At 36.4% G+C, this 19,984-nt stretch overlaps 1 protein-coding gene and 1 pseudogene across 2 annotated transcripts; one reads left to right on the plus strand and one right to left on the minus strand.

Annotated features, from left to right (window-relative positions):
* Nucleotides 1-2,746: 2,746 nt before the first annotated feature.
* LOC109194012 lies at nucleotides 2,747-7,203 on the minus strand (annotated as a pseudogene).
* An 8,175-nt stretch (nucleotides 7,204-15,378) lies between these two features.
* Nucleotides 15,379-19,515, plus strand: LOC109194011 (WEB family protein At3g02930, chloroplastic-like). Of its 2 annotated transcripts, none has more exons than XM_019344850.1 (4): nucleotides 15,379-15,580; nucleotides 15,669-15,804; nucleotides 16,337-16,547; nucleotides 16,936-19,515. In XM_019344850.1, exons 2-4 carry the CDS (start codon nucleotides 15,788-15,790, stop codon nucleotides 19,237-19,239), a joined length of 2,532 nt encoding a protein of 843 aa, XP_019200395.1. In that variant the 5' UTR covers nucleotides 15,379-15,580; nucleotides 15,669-15,787; the 3' UTR covers nucleotides 19,240-19,515. The 2 variants fall into 2 exon arrangements, with proteins under 2 accessions (XP_019200395.1, XP_019200396.1); XM_019344851.1 differs by having other exon boundaries at nucleotides 15,379-15,512.
* Nucleotides 19,516-19,984: the final 469 nt, after the last annotated feature.

The following is a 19,984-nucleotide window of genomic DNA, read 5'->3' on the forward strand; positions in this document are numbered from 1 at the left end:
GTATAGACAACTGATTATATAGATAAAATTTATCATAAAAAATTAATATGAAGTCTCACTAGTAATAATGTGAAAATAACCTCTCAAAATAATTTTTTTTTTTTTATACCTAATGAATAAAAGTATAATTTTTCCGTGATTAATCCCTTCACAAACGTGACAAAAGAAAGAGCAAAGATGCTTACGAAAACTGTGGGGGCCTCTTTTTCTGGCTTATTCATTGGCACAGACTGCAATACTCCTCATTGATTATTCGTTATTTATTTATTATTATTCCACAAGAAGAATATTACATTTGAAAAATTATATGTGTAAATTTCACGAGTAAAACTCTGTTTTGATTTATCAAAGGAAAAAAATGAAGCACAAAAATTTAAAATTTTGTATAATATCAAGAATCTTTTTTTTTTTTTTTTGATTAAGAATCTTGTTTACTAATATTCTACTTAAATTATCAAGAACAATTAGTATTTGCATATACAAATGTCAACTTTAACACTATAAAATAGTGAAAGTAAGTAAAGCATTATTTTTAAATTAAAAAGACATGCCACCTACCATGGGTAGGTATGAAAAGAAAATTGTATTTTAAGGTTATAATTATAATTGCTTTTTGAGAAAAAAAAAAAGATTTGTTTTTGGGTTTCCTATTTAGTATATTATTTAAAGCATTTCCTCTTTTATGTTTGACATAATTTCTACATTTTATAGCAAATAAGATATGAGTAAAAAAAAGAAATAATGAGTCACTCAAGTATAAGTTATTCTGTAGAGTTAATTCCAGCAAAGATTCGCTGAGTATAGTGATTTTTCACAATTGGTCCCCGTCTTTTAATTTGGACAAATTTGACACTTGACTATCAAAATCTTTTCAATGTTGGTCCTTTCGCTAAATGGTCGTTATTTAGACTAGACCTGGTAATTATGGACACGACACGAAACCGGACACGAAAATAACGGGTTGGTGTTTTGTCTTAATGTGTCTCGGGTCGTTAACGGGTTGACTCGTTATATTTCGTGTCTCAACGGGTCAACCCGTTAAACCTATTAAGAACCTGTTTAACCCGTTAATATTATCGTGTTAACCCATTAACACGAACCTGTTTATAACCCGCTAAGAACTATTGTCATTTAGGTAAGAACCATTGTCATGAATGAGATTACAAAAGATATTATGAACATGACTAAGGATGAATTTACTATATTAGGCCAAGATCCATCAATTGTTGATGCTTAACAATTTGAATTTTTTTTTATTTTTTATTTTTTATTTTTTGTGTTCAATTTTATTCTAAAAACTAGTATGTACTCTTTTAATTATGTTTTTTGGATGTTATTTTATCATTTTATAAATGTTATGAATTAAATATTTTTTAGTTTGTTTGATGGATTGAACTGTAGTTTTTTTTTTTTTTGTTTATATAACTTAACTTTAAATTTTAGTTTTTTAAATATATTAATAGAAATAACGGGTTTCGTGTCGTAAAAAGACACGACTTGAAACCTGTTAACAAAACGTGTCAACGTGTTAACAAATCATGTTCGTGTTAAAAAAAATGAACCCGTTAACCATAACGTGTCGTGTCCGTGTTTAGCCTTATCGTGTTCGTGTCGTTATCGTGTCGACCCGTTAACGGACCCGTATACACGAATTGCCAGGTCTAATTTAGACGTCAAAGTGAGGGGTAAAACTATCCTTTCATCTGTTGAGTGTCTTCTTCTTATTCGTTAGCCTCTTTATACGAGACATATATGCTGATAAAACTCATTCCAATTCTGTCTTTATATTAACATCTTGCTAGATAGAAGATGTTTTTCTATTCTATCCTTCAGGTTTTTTTGCAATGATGCAAAGTTTTTCAATCCTTAATTTAAAAAGAAAAGATTATCTCTTTCCTTTCAAAAAAAAAAAAAAAAAAAGATTATCTCTTTCCTTTCAAAAAAAGAAAAAAAGATTATCTCTTTCTTTGAAAATTCATGTTGTTTAAATTGCCAGTTAGCTTCCTATCAAAATGTCGTGAAACAATACATTAAAATTACACCCCCAAAAAAAAAAAAAATCTTAGCATTTTAATTTAAAAACTTGCTACTTTTCTATTACAATAATTTTCCCTTTTTACTTTTGTTTTGGTTACGAAAAAAAGGGAAAAATACAAATGAACTCATTATGTACTGCAATGAATAAGAAAAGAAATTGAATGGTAGCACTATAAAAAATCACAGTGACATACAGATGAGCAATAAAGAAGTGTTTGACCGAGTCCCATCAGAAGGGACAAACGCCAAACTGAACGACGGCAAACTTTTCGGCGGAGTCCTTGACTTTGAGGCACCAAATGTCATAGCAGTCAAGCTCAAAGGACGATTTTACCCCTTATTTTAAGGTCCACGTAACGATCATTTGACGAAAGGACCAACATTGAAAAAATTTTGTTAGTCAAATATCAAATTTGTCTAAATTAAAAGACGAGGACCAATGTAGAAAATCATTATACTCAGAGACCTTTGGTGAAATTAACTCTACTCTATATTAAGTAATTTTGTGAATTATAATTTTCTTGAATTTCTCTCAGTTGACGAAATCAAAAGTAAAAAAATATTAACAATAATAATAATTAGCGTCCTACACAGCTACACTCCTGCCTAGTACCTACCAAATAAAAGACTTAGCAGACCGTACGTACTTACTACTATAAACAAACAAAACAAAACATAAAGCAAAAGAATTCCCACGACACGCGCCAAGTAAGGACACAATACTTTTAGTTGGCTTCTTATTTAGATCTGTTCATAATTACAATGAATCTGAATGTACAGGTGTTGAAGACTGAGAGTTCTACCCTCGAATTCTACTTTCTTACTTTTACTCCCTACAGGGATAGGATATGTTCATCACGTGGATCCCAAGAAACGTGTAATTTGTAAGAGGGAGTATAAATTGAGAGTAAAAAGTGGGAGTATTTTTCCTGGCAATAATCAACTTGCTAAAACAACTAAAATTCAATATAGGACCCGACCTTTCAGTTGCTACAAGCTATCCTATATCTGACCACACCGAGGAGTTCTCCTGTTGAAGTGCAAACGCTTTTGCCAACGACACCGCGTCGTGTACCCTAAGCCGAGTTCCTTGCTGCCCTACGACTATGGACGCAACCTTAGCCGCCAGTGAACCGATGCCCTTCAAGTCAGACATGCCCCGCAATATGCCATACAAAATACCAGAGGCATAAGCATCCCCCGCGCCACAACTATCCACGGGCACACATGGGGAAGGAGGAATGTAAAGAGCTTCGCCTTTTATACCAATGTAAGACCCTGATCGACCATCTGTGACCGAGACTAGTGGCACAAAATGGCTTAGGTACCTCGTGGCACAAACAGGGCTTTCCTTTGACGAAAAATGGCAGAAAGCCCTGGCTTCATCGCTGTTCGCAAAGACAATGTCCACATAATTTGCCATGATTTCCCTGGCCAAAAAAACGAATAAGTTGCAAGTCACAATAATATTCTGAGAAGAAAAAATGGCTGTCTTCTTAGGCCCTATTTGGTAAAATAGTTAGCCTATCAACTAATTTTGGCTTATTTGACCAAAATTAGTGTTTGATTTGGTTAAACAGTCAATATGAGTGTTTGATTAATTAGTTTTTTGTAAGAGTTAATACCATCTGAGGTCCTTCGAGTATAGTGATTTTGTCACTTTTAGTCCTAAACTTTCAAATTGACCATCTGTGGTCCTTCGACTTTTAAATTTAACCATTCATGGTCCAAGTTAACCACTCATGGTCTTTAAACTATTAAATTTTAACCAACCATGGTCCTTTCAAGAGGACCACAACTGGTTAAATTTCGAAACTTGAAGGACCATGGGTGGTTAACTTGGACCGTGAATGGTTAAATTTGAAAGTTTAGGACTAAACGTGGCAAAACCACTATACTCGGAGGACCTCATATGATATTAACTCTTTTTTTGTAACAACTTATTGCTCCAAAACACTAAAATTTCAAAAAATTGCTCAAAGCAGCTTTTTCTATCAACTTTTTGAGAAAGTCATTTTGTATTTAATCAGCTATCAACTAATTTACCAAACATCTTTATACAATAAGCTAATGCTATCAACTAGTCAAACCCACTAACTCAATCAACTAACAACTATTTACCAAACAACCCCTTATTCTGTGTAAGTAGTGGAACAATCATAGTTATATCAACTCGCGATAGCTAGTGAACTGCAGAGTGCATGCTAAACTAGAAGTACTTTAGAAATAAGGCAAAGAATCGAAACCATTTGCTGTGATACATTATTTTTAAAATAATTAAAAAAGAGTAAAACTAAAGGCTTACCAGAAATCATCATAATGTCTCTCAATACAGGAAACATCTGATGCGGTGATAGCAACCAATGCACCAGACCTGTGGGCATCTTGGCATGCTTTTGTGATTGTTTTTACTGTATCCGGAGTTCAAATAGATATCCCTCCACAACTAATATATTCGTCTTTGAAATTGCGCCGGCTAAGAATGGATCATAGTTAATGGTTGAAGACATACCCTAATACAAAATTCACGAACACGAAATATTGTAAGAATGGAATTTATTGTATCAAGCAATTACTCATTGCTCTTTTTCATTGGAAATTACTCTTCTAAAGAATGGTTTTAGTTTAAGGAATTGCAACATGCACAATTGCAGATAATCTAGTCAAGAGAAAGGGTCTTAGGTTTACATAATTATTAAAATTATCTACATGGAGCCTCAGCCGTAGGGGTGTAAATGAGCCAAGCAACTAGCAAACCGCTCGGTCAAAGCTTGGCTCAAGCTCGAGCCGACTCGTTTCATAATCGAGCCGAACTCGAGCTAAAATGTTTCAGGCTCGTGGCTCGTCGAGCCATATACATACATACATACATACATACATACATACATACATACATACATATAGCCGAGCGGCTGGTGAGCCGTGGCTTGGTAAAAGCTCAGCTCGAGCTCAGTCAACTTCGAGCTCGAGCCGGCTAGTTTCATAACCGAGCTCGAGCTTGGCTCGTTTACACCCCTACTGGCTCAGCCACAAAAGTGACAAAACAATGAACTCCAGTCACTATGACATCGTGACTGACCTGATATGCGAGCATAGTGCGCTGAGCGTCTGGAGTTGTGAGAACTATTACTGTTCCTGTTGTTCCATCCTTGACTGGTTCAGACAAGAACTTCACATTTGCTCGTTGAAGCTTGGACCTGTATGAGATAATGCTTTAGTTTGAACACCTTTATTAAGCATTTATCACTAAATATACCCTCTATATATATATATATATATACATGACTTATATGTATGCATAGTTACATTATATTGATAGGTACATTTGGCACTCTAAGATGTTTTCCAATCATTAGAAAGGCATAAAACTAAGTGGGGAAATATGACAGAAGTAGCACAATAATTACAAAACGAGTTGCTCTCCTTGTAAAGAAAAGAAAGAAATGCAGGGAACATTTTAGGATAGGGGCATGAAACAACCTGTAGAACCCACCGAGTGGATCACTTCCAACACTGCCCGCCATAGCTATGTTCAAGGGAGGGCCTCCAATAGCCTGCCCACCGAGCCTGGCCAATGCCACCAGGCTATTGGAAAGCGATCCACCAGCTGCAGCCTTGTAGCTGCATCCATCCATCGCGCGTAGGACTTTACCCCTCTCCTCATGATTCACGACCTTCCTTGTGCCCTTCTCCAATCCAAGCCTCTCAAGAAAATTCTCATCGACCGTGCCAGAAAAATCAACCTACCATCAGAAAACAGAAAAAAGTTCATAACTGAATATGACAGTTTAAGGACTATTCTTGATAAGGCCAATAAAAAAGCACTACTCTAAATGAATGTATGATACAATTAAAGTCTAGAAGTTCTGCAGTTTCTGACTGTTGATGATAATTGACCCTGTTTGGTAAAATAGTTAGCCTATCAGCCAATTTTGGCTTATTTGACCACTATTAGCTGTTTGACTTGGTTAAACAATCAATATTAGTGTTTGATTAATTAGTTTTTTGTAACAACTTATTGCGCCAAAATGTTAAAATTCAAAAGCTACTCAAAGTAGCTTTTTCAATAAGCTATTTGAGAAAGTCATTTTCTATGTAATCATCTAACAGCTAATTTACCAAACACTTTTCTACCTATCAACTAGTTTAACTCACTAACCCAATCAGCTAACAGCCATTTACCAAACACCTAAATTATATAAAATACATTTTAGTTTACAAACAATTCTTAATTCCAAGTCTCCAAGCATCCAACAATCTCATTGTATGGAACAAATGATTCAACCCAGCCAAGTTGACTTGATAACCACAAAATTACAAGTTTGACTCCAGGCCTATTAGCCATTTGAGCACAACTTAGGCTTGCTTAGGTCTTTACCGGTTAGGGTCACAAGGCAGGGCAAGGTTTATCCCTTGCACAACTATATCCTTACTCATTCTCAGCATTCAAATTCATTGCAGAGAGGATTAAACAGGGATATACAAAGAACTGAATTTGGGAAAGGGAAGTTACAGGTAAGAAGAAATGATTAGAAAATACCATAGCTTGGCCAAGGCCCAAGACATCCCATCTCTGAGGCAGAACGGACACGGGACTGGTACTATCCTCATCTTCTTCAACCCTTACTTCTCCATTGTCTTCGTCATCACTTTCTTCATTCCCACCGGAAAAAAAGTCTCCCCTTTCGCCGTCAAAACTGTAAGATGAGGAAGAAGACGACGCTCTACGGATTCGGGCATTTCTCCCAGTCGACATAGAGCAACAATTGCTAGTATAATTAAAGGAAAACGCATAATTAGGGCACTGGGGTTTCTTGATAACGGAAGAGAGAATGGAGGGTGGGGGCGAGAGCTCGGGAGGGATAAGAGAGAAGAAACCGCGGGAGGAGGAGGTAGAGGATAACGAGGAGATAGCGAAAGACATGGCTTTTGTTTTTCTTTTTCTCTGTCTTATTTTATCAACAATAAAATAAATCCTTATTTGCTAGTTGTGGATTAGGATGGCGGAGAAAGAATCATTTCAGATTCTCCGGCCAATTTTGCCGACCTTAAAAGCTGCAAAGCTCCGGATAACGTACTACCGTTCCTGCTTGCTTTTATCCCTTCGCCGGCCGGTGGCTATCCGCATTTGTTTCAGGTTGTGATTTTTCTCATAGATCCTCGTAGTTTATAAAAATTACGCATATACTCCTATGTGTATTTTATGGAGTCACGAAAAAGTGCCAAATAAACTTCAAAATGCAATTCTAACTCCTAAGTACAAATATTTTCGGACTAATTATTCATGACATCCGTTCTCTCTTAAACCAGTTACACTCAGTTACATTACATTTTGTCAAAAGGAATGCAAACACCTTAGCTCATGAAATTGCATAACGCTCACTGTTTGATGAAGGGATGGGCAGGGTAGAATATGTGGACTGGATTCCTAGATTTATCTCTTGTATTGTTGGTGCAGACCTTTTGGGAAATTAATATACATAGTTTTGTTTGGTTTCAAAAAAAAAAAAAAAAAAAAAAAACTACAAATATTTTTAAGAAAAACTAGTATTTGCTTCGTGCGATACACTGTACGGACAAAAATTTATAAGTATTGTTGTAATGTTATACAAAGTAGAATTATTTTTATTAAAAATGTTAGTTATATAATGTAATATTTAAATGTTAAAGATAATACATGCATTCATATTGCTAATCTCATTTGCAATAATAATCTTACAAAGTTAAACATACAGAGAAAGACCCAGACCACCTCGTGGTTTACAAACAAAAAAAAGAACAATGATCTTACAAATCTATTAATATGCATTCACACTTGGACGAAATTTTTTTTTCCCTACTTTATTTTAGTTTACCTAACTTTCTTTGTAAATTATTAAAAAACTAATCAAAATTACAAACTATTAAAAAGTTATTGTATATATATATATATATATATATATATATATATATATATATATATATATATATATATATATATATATATATATATATATATATATATATATATAGATTTTGGATCAGGTGCACACCCCCTTGGCAGATGAGCTCGTGAGCCTCTTTTTAGACCATTAATTAGTTTAGATGAATGGTCCAGATCAATAGGGAAAATTCACACGTGTATCAGCTAATTTGTAACATAAGGGTTTTTTTTGTAAATTCACATTAGCTTTTTATTATACGCTGTATTTAATTAGCCTTGGAATCTGCAATGAGATTTAAACCATTTGTATTCTATGTCTGTCTCTTCCATCTGCTAGAGTACTACTCCCAGCGCATATCTTTTTTCTTAGAGTTACATCAATAGGTGACCTCTATCCTCTCTCCCTCTCCATCCAAAAATCTCGGCGGTGAAACTCGTCATGGTGGCGTCAATTGTACATCGATCGAAGAGGCAACGACGGGGTAATGGTGGTTCCATCGAAGGTAATCGCAATCTCCTGTAATTTTGTGTTTTTTTTTTCGTCGGATGTTTGCTCCAATGGCGGTCGAACTGGTTCGCCGTTTTTTTGCCTGGAGTTTGGGGGTTTTTCGTGGGTGCGTGGCTACTGGGCAGACGCTGCATGTCCGGCGTCTGGTCGGCGGCGGACCCGGTATTACCCTGGGAGGCGGGGTATGGCAAGCTACTTGTTAGGGTTTGGGTTTAGATTTAGGGTTTTTTGTGGTTAATCGTAAGTTATTACAACATTGGGGGTTTTGGAGTTCTGAAGTCAAGTATGGGGTGTCTTGCATGTCTATGGTTGTCTTCTTGTTTTTCCTCGCAGGTTTGTGCTCCAATGGTTGCCACTCTGTGCCCCGTGTTTTTCTATGGGTTGTGGTTTTTTTTTTTTTTTGGTTTGGGGCTCTAGTGTTTGCTGCATTATTATTATTTTTTTTTTATCCTGTTTCAGAATTTTTTTGGTTGGGCTTGTTTTTGTAAATGTGTTAGGGGGATAGGTTTAATTGCCTGCGATTTTGGAATGAAGGAAGATGCATATTAGTGATATAGTCTGTGCGTCAAATATAAATTCTGTGGGATATAGTATGTGCATATAGGGTATATTGTAATTGCGTTAAGTTTGGTCAAACATATTTGTGTAGTTTTAGTAGTTTGGTTTTGTAATTTTAATTTTTGAGCATTTTAAAAATGAATACTATGGGTGGGGTATGGGCGCAGTAGTGACTATGCGTGTGCATTCCATGTTAGCGTAAGTTATGTTCATTGCACCCATGTTACCATCTTTTACAAGCACATTTCGTGCATTTTGCCTTTTTTTTTTTTTTTGTGGTCTTTTTTATCTGTATATTTGCTTGGGCTTTTTTTGCTATTGTTTTAGGGGGATAGGCAGAATTGCCTGCGATTTGGAATGAAGGTAAATGCATCTTTGGGATATAGTATGTGCGTTCCAGTATAGTTTTGTGGGATATAGTATGTGCAATTAGGGGATATTGTAATTGCGTTAAGCATGTCAAACATATTTGTGTAGATTTAGTATCGTGGGTTTGGAATTTTAATTTTGAGCATATTAAAAATGAATAATATGAGATGGGTATGGGCGCAGTAGCGACAATGTGTGTGCATTTCTGTTGGTGATATCGCACTATACAAGTATCTTCACATCCCTGCTTTGCTGGTATGCTTTTTTAACAATTTAATTCTAATAGTATATTCAATATATACTTGTGTAGTTATAGCCACACTGTCATTTTGTTAAGGACTAGGATGTATTATATATTAATACAATGTCATTTTTGTAGCATGAGTTCTTGACCGTTTTCTTGGAGGATGTGGAGGCCACCGCAATGTTTTTGAAGGTCACTAGGTTCACGCCCCGGAGGGTTCCCTCTCGTGTCGCGATGCCAAGAATAAAGTAGATTGTGGTGTGTTCGTGATGCGACACATGGAGTGTTATGTTGGACAGCCCTATGCTTCATGGGATTGTGGTCTTTGCGGAGGTGACGCACGTGCCTTGAGTGCCTTACGCACACGATATATATGTATGATATCCTGCTGTTTCAAAACAACACCCATCGCCGAATGAATTTCAACTCTGCCATGAGGACAACTGACTCGTCTCGTTGAACACCTTTATTATATTTAGTATTATTATTCTATCCCCAACTCTACGTTTTTGTTTGTATTTATGTATTGCTTCGGGCTTGGACCAGATGTCATTTCGAGTTTTCTTATTAACAGTGCGATAAAACTTAAATATGAAATATTATTCGTCCATTTTACACTGCCTTTCGCACATGATATCAAGTGCGCAACTATGCACGTACCTTTCGTCTACAACGCATTCCATACATGCACTTTTTTTTAGGTGTACTAATGCATATATTATTATAATTTGTTGTCTATGCATTGGTCCACAACGGTTTGTGCGTATATACATATATATAATATATATAAGTGAATTTGTCCCCGCGATGACCAATTTGGTATTACGCATTATTTCTATGGTCAATTTGCTATTACCGTTCATTACCCAGCTTTTTGGTTAATGCATGGTTATTTAAATTTTGAAATTTGCATAAGTAGATGGAAATGTGCATAACACACATATGTAGTCCGTGCATTTACACTATGTAGTATATTATGTAGTCCGTGCATTTTAAATTATTGTATGTGCATAGGCCCCAAGGTTTGTGCATTTTTACATGTATATATATATATATATATATATATATATATATATAAAAGATTGAATTATGTACAGACCTGTTTCTTAAAATGCTAACTCCTGTTAATAAAAAAAAAAAAAACGCAACGTTCCAATCTCGGACACCCCCCTTCATCGTCCAGTTGATAAGCAATATTCAAAACGACTATACGCACAGACTCGAACCGTTCAAGCACTTATTGGTACAAACCAAAAGAATACCAAAATCACGGACACAGAGCAGGTTTTTTGTAAGGTAGAACGGCGTATATGTTATAAGCATTATACAAAAACCAACATATACACCGACACGAAGTATGTACGGACGAAAACAAAAAACAACCTAATATGCACGGACAAAAAAGTACACATGCACTGAGCAGTACAAGGCAAAGCAAAAACAACACATAAACATCTCGATGGAAGTATATATGTACGCACAGGCAGGTGTACCCGGACGCACACGGGGTGTGAACGCATGCTAACGACCACCCCTAGACCCTTTTCACATCTCAACCATTACCAGAAAAACCAGAAAACGCACAAACTATGCTGTGTATATGCACTTACCGTGACTGCCAATGTCCATTTGTTGAAAGTCCTAACTTGCTGCTCCTACTATCACCAGCTTATTCACGTTAAATATGTTATCTAATCTTTTTATTAATAGAATCTATTAATTTCCATCCTCAAAAGCATCAAAAGATGAATCATATTCCTTTTAAATTAATTCATTAATTAAATCAGCTAACCAAATTACTAATCTAACCTTACCATAGATAATAACTGAAAATATTTCTTTTAATCTCAACCATAGATGGGAATCTAATCAATGGGTATTATTAGGCCTCATGAGCTCATCTAATTAGAGGGGTGCACCAGATCCAAAGCCTATATATATATATATATATATATATATATATATATATATATATATATATATATATATATATATATATATATATATATATATATATATATATATATATATATATATATATATATATATATATATATATATATATATATATATATATATAATTTAATAAAAATAAAAGTTTTAATATAACAAATATTGGGCCAATATATAATTACATTTTTTTAAATTTCTATGCCAAACTTATCTCATTGTTGTAGCCCATTTTTCCAAAAGTCCATTCATAATTTTGGAGGGAAAGCTAGTTTTGGAGGGAAATCTTGGATTCTGCTTTATTATATAAAGATATTCAACCCTCCAATTTTACCTAAAAAGTTAATTAAATTTTAAATTTTTTTAAATTGCAATTAAACTCATTAATATCTCATTTTGATGCAATGAAGTTCAAAAATTGGTTAGTGACTAAGTATCACAGGTCACTAAGGTTTCGGTCAATATTTTGACAAATTTTGGTGATATTCCGACTAACTCCAACAATATTTCTAACAATAAAGCGATTGACAACCGTTCTTTCAATGAACGGCGACGACAACTAGTGGGTTGGGTTGCCTTCTCCGAAGAATGGCGACCAATGGTCGCCCTCTTTCTCGGTTTCCTGGTGACCGACGCCCGTTCGCTAATCGTTTTTGTTGTTGGAAACATCGCCGAAATCATAGTGACCTGTGATAGCAGTTTACTAACCAATTTTTGAACTTCATTGTGTTAGCAATATTATTATTATCATTTGTTATTATTTGTTACATCTTTATTAGTCATTGTAATAAGTTAAGTCTTCTGTGGCTTTCCTGTTAGATAGGGTTTCTTTACGCTGAGTTGTTTATAAGCTATTAGTATTGTAGTTCTTATCGTTACGCAATTGAATCGATAACCAATTATCTCATCCATTGCACTAACATACAATATTGATGTGTATAATTGACTTCTTACTTAATGTTCCAGAGCCTATTGATTTACATCCTCCCAAATACTCTGTCGGGAGTTACCATGATTTACATATTCCCAAATACTCTGTCGGGGTTGGGGTTCAATCTTTTGGAAGAAGAATGACATATTTACTTAATTTGGATTGGTCAACTATATATGTATAACCTAATTAATCTAGGTTGATAAGCAAGTCGGGTTTAAACTTTAAACAATACACATCATTAGATAGTGATTACGGATTTTTCTCAGCATTCAAAACAATTTTTACCTAACCCTCTTGCCAATTGTGTACTATAAATTAAAAACAAACGGACATGCACGCACGTTCGACCAAGAGTGTGTTTGCAAAAATCCAACTTATAACTTTTTTGTACAGAAATTACTCTATCACCCGCTCACTTCTGTGGGGTTAGAAATGATAAAGTTGCATGCTGCTAAGATTTGTTGTCAGCTGTTTCATTTCAATTGGCATTGAGTTTAATACAGAGCAATATATATGTATGTATGTGCATTATCGATCCATGCGAGTCCCATGCATTTTGAATGCAGATAGATGAGCCGCAGTAAACAACAGATGTATACATAATGAATGAAGTAATCGAAAACATGATCATATCGAACGCAGACAGCAGAGCAGACAATAAGACGTGGGTACGTGTGATCGATGTGAAGATGTAAACAAAGTTGTACGAAACAACATACGAGGAAAAGAGCTAGTCAATGCGTTATTAGTATATATTTGTCGCAGATGATAACACAATCATGAGACGTAGGGTTGATAAACATCCATCTCACTTTAATTTCCTGCTGTATTCCATTCACAAATTAAAGAAGGATTTTGTGGTACGGTGCAATTGCCGCAGGTTGATTTTCTTTCTCAACAGAAATCTGAAACTGCTAATTCAATTCTCTGTTACGTTGCCTTTCTACTTCTCAGGTTATAATAAAAGAACATCTTGCTAGCTGCACACACACACACACAAAGTGCCCAAGGTGGGAAATGATATTATTGTAATTAATTTGTGGTGTATATAATGTCACCTGCACTTGCATATAATAAATTAAATCTCATTTCAGGCTATAAAATAATTGGGATCACAATATGCATGAGGATGAAACAAAAAGGACAATGATGAATGCTCCATCCCCTTTTCTTGTTTTTTTTTTTTTTTTTTTTCTTTTAATTTGTTTCCTTTCTCTTTTCTAAAAGCTGCATAAAGCATGCATGCCTTTTCAATAAAGAATATATTCCCAACGCATTATTTATTTATTTATATTATAAATATAAATATACACTAACATCATTCAAACTTTTATTATGATAGGAAATTAATTAATTAATTTACTAGTAGTTGATTGATAGTAAAAATTATACTAACAGGACAGGGTCCATGACTTTGCTACATTTAGATTGACACAATAATAGAGATAAGGAGAGTAATGGACTTCTTATTATTTATGAAATACATTAGAGGTGGACTAAATACTAAATACTCAAAATAATAGTTGGATAATTTTGGACTCTTACAAAATATACAATTGAGATGGAGATGTATGTATAAGCCATTTATAGTAAATCCTGGCAACTTGTGTCACGATGACAAATTGCAAGTGAGTTAAGAACTTCCCATTATGTAGCCGTGGCTAGGCAGTAGGCAAGCAATATGTTAGCGTAGTGAGATAGCCACAACAACTTAGCTTAACCACGTCAGAAGCTTAAGTCAACTAGTTTGAAATAAATCTTTCCAACAAAACAGGTTGATCCAATCATCCAAAACATTGACATTTTAATTTTGACTAGATCCATCTAACTTCTTATCTAACTAAATTGGCCCATTGAGTTGTCTTATAATCACACACATCACTAATAAATATAATGAAAGACTTCCATTATAACACATGTATAATATTTAGTTGCTGTCACGTTACAAAGTGAATAATAAAATATACAAATTAAAATTTCTTTTACCGAAATAATGATTCTGCAAAATTGGGCTTGCAGGTGCACCAATTGACTTCATGTACTAAAATCACTAGTGTACTAATTAGAAGCAACCAAATATGATCTGTTCGTTAGTTTGGGTGTCGTTTTCGTACCAAAATAATCAAGTGAATATTGTTACTTTAAGTGTGATGTATAAGGACACGTAACTTGGTGAAATGGTAAACTATTGACATTTGACAACATCCTTCTACATACACATGACATATGACGACATTTGTTCCTGTGGGTGTTGTGTTTGAGTTAAATTAAAGCATGGCAGTGATTGAGACCCAACCAAAGTGAAGGTATCTAAGGATATATAAGGAAACAAAATGTCACTCTTGCCTTTAGCTCCATCCCCACTTCCCAACTCAACTCTTCCATACTCCCTTAGCTTTTTTCATTGATTAATTCATTCCACCTACTTTGTAATGCAAATTATCTTCTCTAATTGCATTTCAATTTTGCCTAAAAATACACAATTTATATACTGAATGTTCACAATTTAGTATGTAAATTGTAAATATTCGATACTATATAAATTGTGTATTTTGACCCGGGTTCATATTGCAAGGTGGACCCGCCCATACCATTTACGAATTGGGCCAGCTGGGCCTGAAGTGGCCCAAACCACCTCTAATCCAACTATCAAAGTTAGATTTGTATATTAGTAACCGTTGGATAGAGGTGAACATGTAACTACCAGGTACAGATATCCATATTATCAGAACTCAACGGTCAAAGTCCTTTTTATCTTTTTTAAGCGTGGCGGAGTAAACAAACTTGGATACATTTCTCCATATACTTATCAGATTTCTTTGAGGGAGGGGCATATTTGTAGTTTCACATCCAGCATTTCATCTGGCGGCAGATTGAGACAGATGACCATGCCTTGTGAGAATGATACACTACACTTAGTACAACAAAGTAGAGTGGCCATTCTTGAGAGTTGAGACAAACAACACTCCCCACACCAATTATATATTCTGTAAATTCTTCATTTTTCTCAGTCTACTGTCTGTAAATACTACCTTAATTCAATGTTATAATATTATGGTACCTCTACGTTAATCCTGCAGATGATGTACTCGTATCTGGTGTATATATAATCTGCTAAAACTGTCTTCTTTCTTTCTCTCCCCAGCTCACATTCTCAGTCTGCATTTTCCAAGATTCTAGTGGAATAAGAAACCCTTTGCTTTAATTTGTTTTCCTGGAAGCACTTCTCTCATTTTGCGGCTACCAAACCAATCTGCTTCTAACATGTCCTCCAAATCCAAGTAAGTTAAGTTTTTTTGTCTTTTGTCAGATCTGATTTGCGTATGTTATGGACTTTGTCTGCTGGATGTTTGGGTTTTATCTGTAGATATTGTTTTCCTGGAAGGATCTTGCTAATTACTGTTCTTACTTTTAGCATCTTTCTCAATTTTTTTGGGTAAAGAATGTGCCTTTTTCCGACCCTAGCCCCCTTGTGGTTTTGATAATTCAGCATTTCTTACTGGTGGGATTACTTGGTTAAGTTTGATTCAAGGGTTTGACTTGATGGGACTGGATCTGATTACTTTTTCAGTTCCAATTTGCCCTAATTTTCCAGTCCAGCTTAGCAATTAATAGTTGATAGTTGAGAATGATGGTTGAGGGGACTTAATTTTGGGGTTTAGATTTTGATCCATTATTGTCTGATGAATTCCTTTCCTTGGATAATGTGGATGTCTATATTTGGATCTTGAATTTACTGACAGATTCACCACAATTCAGTAATGTTTTCTGTCTTTGGCTTCTGATTGTGGCATTATTTGGAACTTGAATCAGATCTGCTCTGGCTGAAACTCCCAACAATAATAAACCAGCAAATGCAACTCCTCGGGCCAGTAAAGCGACGAGCAGAGATGCAGCTGCTAAATCTGATACGGGTTCGCCCTCGCCTTTGCAAGCCACGCGTTCTGTTGACAAGTCTCCGAGATCTGTTGTTTCTAAGCCATCCGTGGAGCGACGTGTCTCCAAGATTGGTACCCCGCCTGATGTAAGTGATTCATCGTTCTTGCATTGCTCAGAGTGTTATTTATATTGTGGGATATATTAAGCTTCTTAATATGTTGGCTTGTTCATTTCCTTTAATAATGTCATTTGGCTCATCCATCCTTAACCAAACGTTAAGTGCTCGATCCTTGGCCTTGGGTATGGAGCAGCTTTAAATCTTCAGGCCAGTTGTCTCGCCCTTTAGAGGTGACTACAGTTCAACGATGGGATTAGACACTGTATCTGACGGTAGATACCCAAAAAAATGTCATTTGGCTTCTGCAAAGTTGCAATGCATATTCTAATTGAGTTAGGCTATCTACAAATCTTTTTTATGTTGTGAAGCTTACGAATGCTGATCTGCGTGGCTATTTGATTTTGATTGCTCTCAGAAAAAGCCCACGCGGATCCTGAAACCATCAGAATTACAGGGGGAACTAAATGTTGCCCAGGAGGATCTTAAGAAGGCGAAGGAGAAGTTAGCTTTGGTTGAGAAAGAGAAGTCACAGGCTCTGGATGATTTGAAGGAAGCCCAGATATTGGCTGAGGAAGCGAGCGAGAAGCTCAGAGAGGCTTTGATGGCGCAAAAATGGGCAGAAGAGAGTTCCGAGATTGAAAAGTTCCGAGCTGTTGAGATCGAGCAGGCGGGCATTGAAGCAGCTCAGGAGAAGGAAGAGGAGTGGCATAAAGAGATCGAAGCTGTGAGGAGCCAGCACGCTTTGGATGTGGCTGCTCTTCTCTCGGCCACTCAGGAACTGCAACGGGCAAAGGAAGAGCTCGCGATGACTAGCGATGCTAAGAACCAGGCGCTCAGCCATGCCGAGGATGCCACTAAGATTGCAGAGATTCATGTGGAGAAAGTCGAGATTCTGTCTGCTGAACTGGTGCGGGTGAAATCTCTGCTCGATTCCCAGATAGCGAACGAGGCTAACGAGAAGAACAAGCTGGTGGAGGAGATGAATCTCGAGATAGAGACTCTGAAAGACGAGTTTGAGAAAGCCAAATCTTTCGAGACGAAAGTGATGGAGAAAGAGGCTGTTTTAGAGCAGCTCAATGTTGAACTTGAGGCTGCAAGAATGGCTGAATCATATGCACATAATCTCGTGGAGGAATGGAAGAACCGAGTCGAGGAATTAGAGGCCCAGACTGCAGAATCACATCGGAACGAGAGGTCTGCATCAGAATCTCTCGAATCAGCAATGAAACAACTCGAAGGTAGCAACGATTCACTGCACGATGCAAAATCTGAGATTTCATCTCTCAAGGAGAAGGTAGGCCTTTTGGAGATCTCCATTGCCAGGCAGAAAGTGGATCTCGAGGAATCAGAGCGCGATCTTAAGATGGCAAAGGAAGAGGCCTCTGAAATGACAAATAAGGTTGAATCCCTCAGCTCTGAACTGGAAACTGCAAAAGAGGAGAAAATACAGGCTTTAAACAACGAAAAACTCGCAGCCGAGAGTGTACAGAAGTTGTTGGAAGAAAAACACAAACTTCTGGGCGAATTGGAAAGTTCTAAGGAGGAAGAAGAGAAAAACAAGAAGGCAATGGAGAATTTGGCCTCCGATTTGCACGAAGTGTCTTTGGAAGCAAGAGAAGCCAAAGAGAAGTTGATATCTATCCAAGCCAAAAATGAAAACTACGACTCACAGATAGAAGATATGAAGCTCGATCTGAAAGCCACAAACGAGAAGTACGAGAGAATACTCAATGATGCAAAACACGAAATTATTCTTCTCACCAAGTCAGTTGAACAATCTAAACAAGACTACCAGGGGTTGAAGACCGGGTGGGAGGAAAAGGAGCTTAGTTTGATGAATCGAGCCAAGAAAATCGAGGAAGAGAATGCTTCAATGAACGAGGAAATAAGCAGACTGGTAACATTATTGCAAGAGGCACAGGAAGAAGCTTATACTAGGAAGGAGAATGTTGCTCATCTCAATACTTCACTGAAGGAAGTGGAATCCGAGGTTATTTATCTGCAGGAGGTTCTCGGTGAAGCAAAGGCCGAGAGCACGAAGATGAAGGAATCGTTAATTGACAAAGAGAACGAGCTGCAAAATGTTATACAGGAGAACGATGAACTTCGGAGTAGAGAGGCTGAATCTTTACATAAGGTTGAGGAGTTGTCGAAAATGCTCGAAGAAGCGTTAAGCAAGAAGCAAGCTGAGGAAAACGGGGAGCTAACAGACAGTGAAAAAGATTACGATATGCTCCCTAAGGTGGTCGAGTTTTCTGAGCAAAACGGTGGCAGAGAAGAGCAGAAGCCCAAAGTCGAGCTCCCTCTCCCGCCTCTTCAACCCGAGCAATCTGTAAAAGAAGAACCTCAAGAAACGAATAACGTCTCTACTGATGAAGCCCGAGGGTGTAGTACAAATGATGCCGGAGAAGTGGACAGTAAAGCTACAGAAACCGAGAACAAAGAAAAGGATGATGGTGAGTTTAAAATGTGGGAAACGTGCAAGATTGACGAGAAAGACTTCTCCCCCGAGCGAGTGCCCGAGCAGGAAGAGGAACTGGAAACAAAACCAGATGCCAGCGAGAACCACGACCAACCAAACGGTCTCTCTTCAACAGAAAACGACGAAAATGGAAACACTTCCCCATCGAAGCAGCAAAGTCAGAAAAAGAAGAAACCTTTGCTAAGTAAATTTGGAAGCTTGCTTAAGAAGAAGAACACAGGCATTCCAAAGCAATAGAACCAAGTACTCGCCTATTCAATGCCTGACCCTTAGAGATGCATTTGCTTCTTGATTTTTCGCGCCTCATTCTTTTCTCTGCTTTCTTTTCTAGCATGTATAATTGTTACGTTTAGTACTGATTTTTTTTCTCCACTTCAGAGGATATGTTTCTCAATGTGATATGTAATGTTGGTGAATATTCTTGGTGTTTGATCATTCTTGGACATGTTTTTGTCAACCCTTAATGTATAAAACACAAAAAAGTTCATATTAAAGCATGAATTTGACTAAAAAGCACTGTTGCAAAAATCGTCCAAAGCGCTAGGCGCCGTGGTGATTTTTCCCCTAGACGCCTAACTCAGCCAAGTTAACTCGTCTAATTTGGTTTAGTTAACTGAGTTAACTCGGTCGGTTCGGTCTTGTTAATTTTTTTCTGTATGTTATATATAATATGACATACATTCATACATGTGCACGGTTAACGTTTAGGCCGTCTAGGTGCTAGCTCGCTACTCTACCGTCCAATTAGAGCCTACGAACTACTGCAACCATACTAAAAAAATTTGCTAATAGTGAAGGTTCATTATCACATTAGCTTGATTTAGTACTCTAGTAAGATATGAGATAGTGACAATATTACCGTATTAAGGACTCATACTAATAAGTTTTGAAGGGTATTATAATACATTCTTACATTATAAGTTAACATTGAAAAAAAAAAAAAAAACTTCAAATCAGTGTGGATGGGTCACCAACCCTTATT

This window comes from Ipomoea nil, unplaced genomic scaffold, assembly GCF_001879475.1.
Source record: "Ipomoea nil cultivar Tokyo-kokei standard unplaced genomic scaffold, Asagao_1.1 scaffold1932, whole genome shotgun sequence".
NCBI classification, from domain to species: domain Eukaryota; kingdom Viridiplantae; phylum Streptophyta; class Magnoliopsida; order Solanales; family Convolvulaceae; genus Ipomoea; species Ipomoea nil.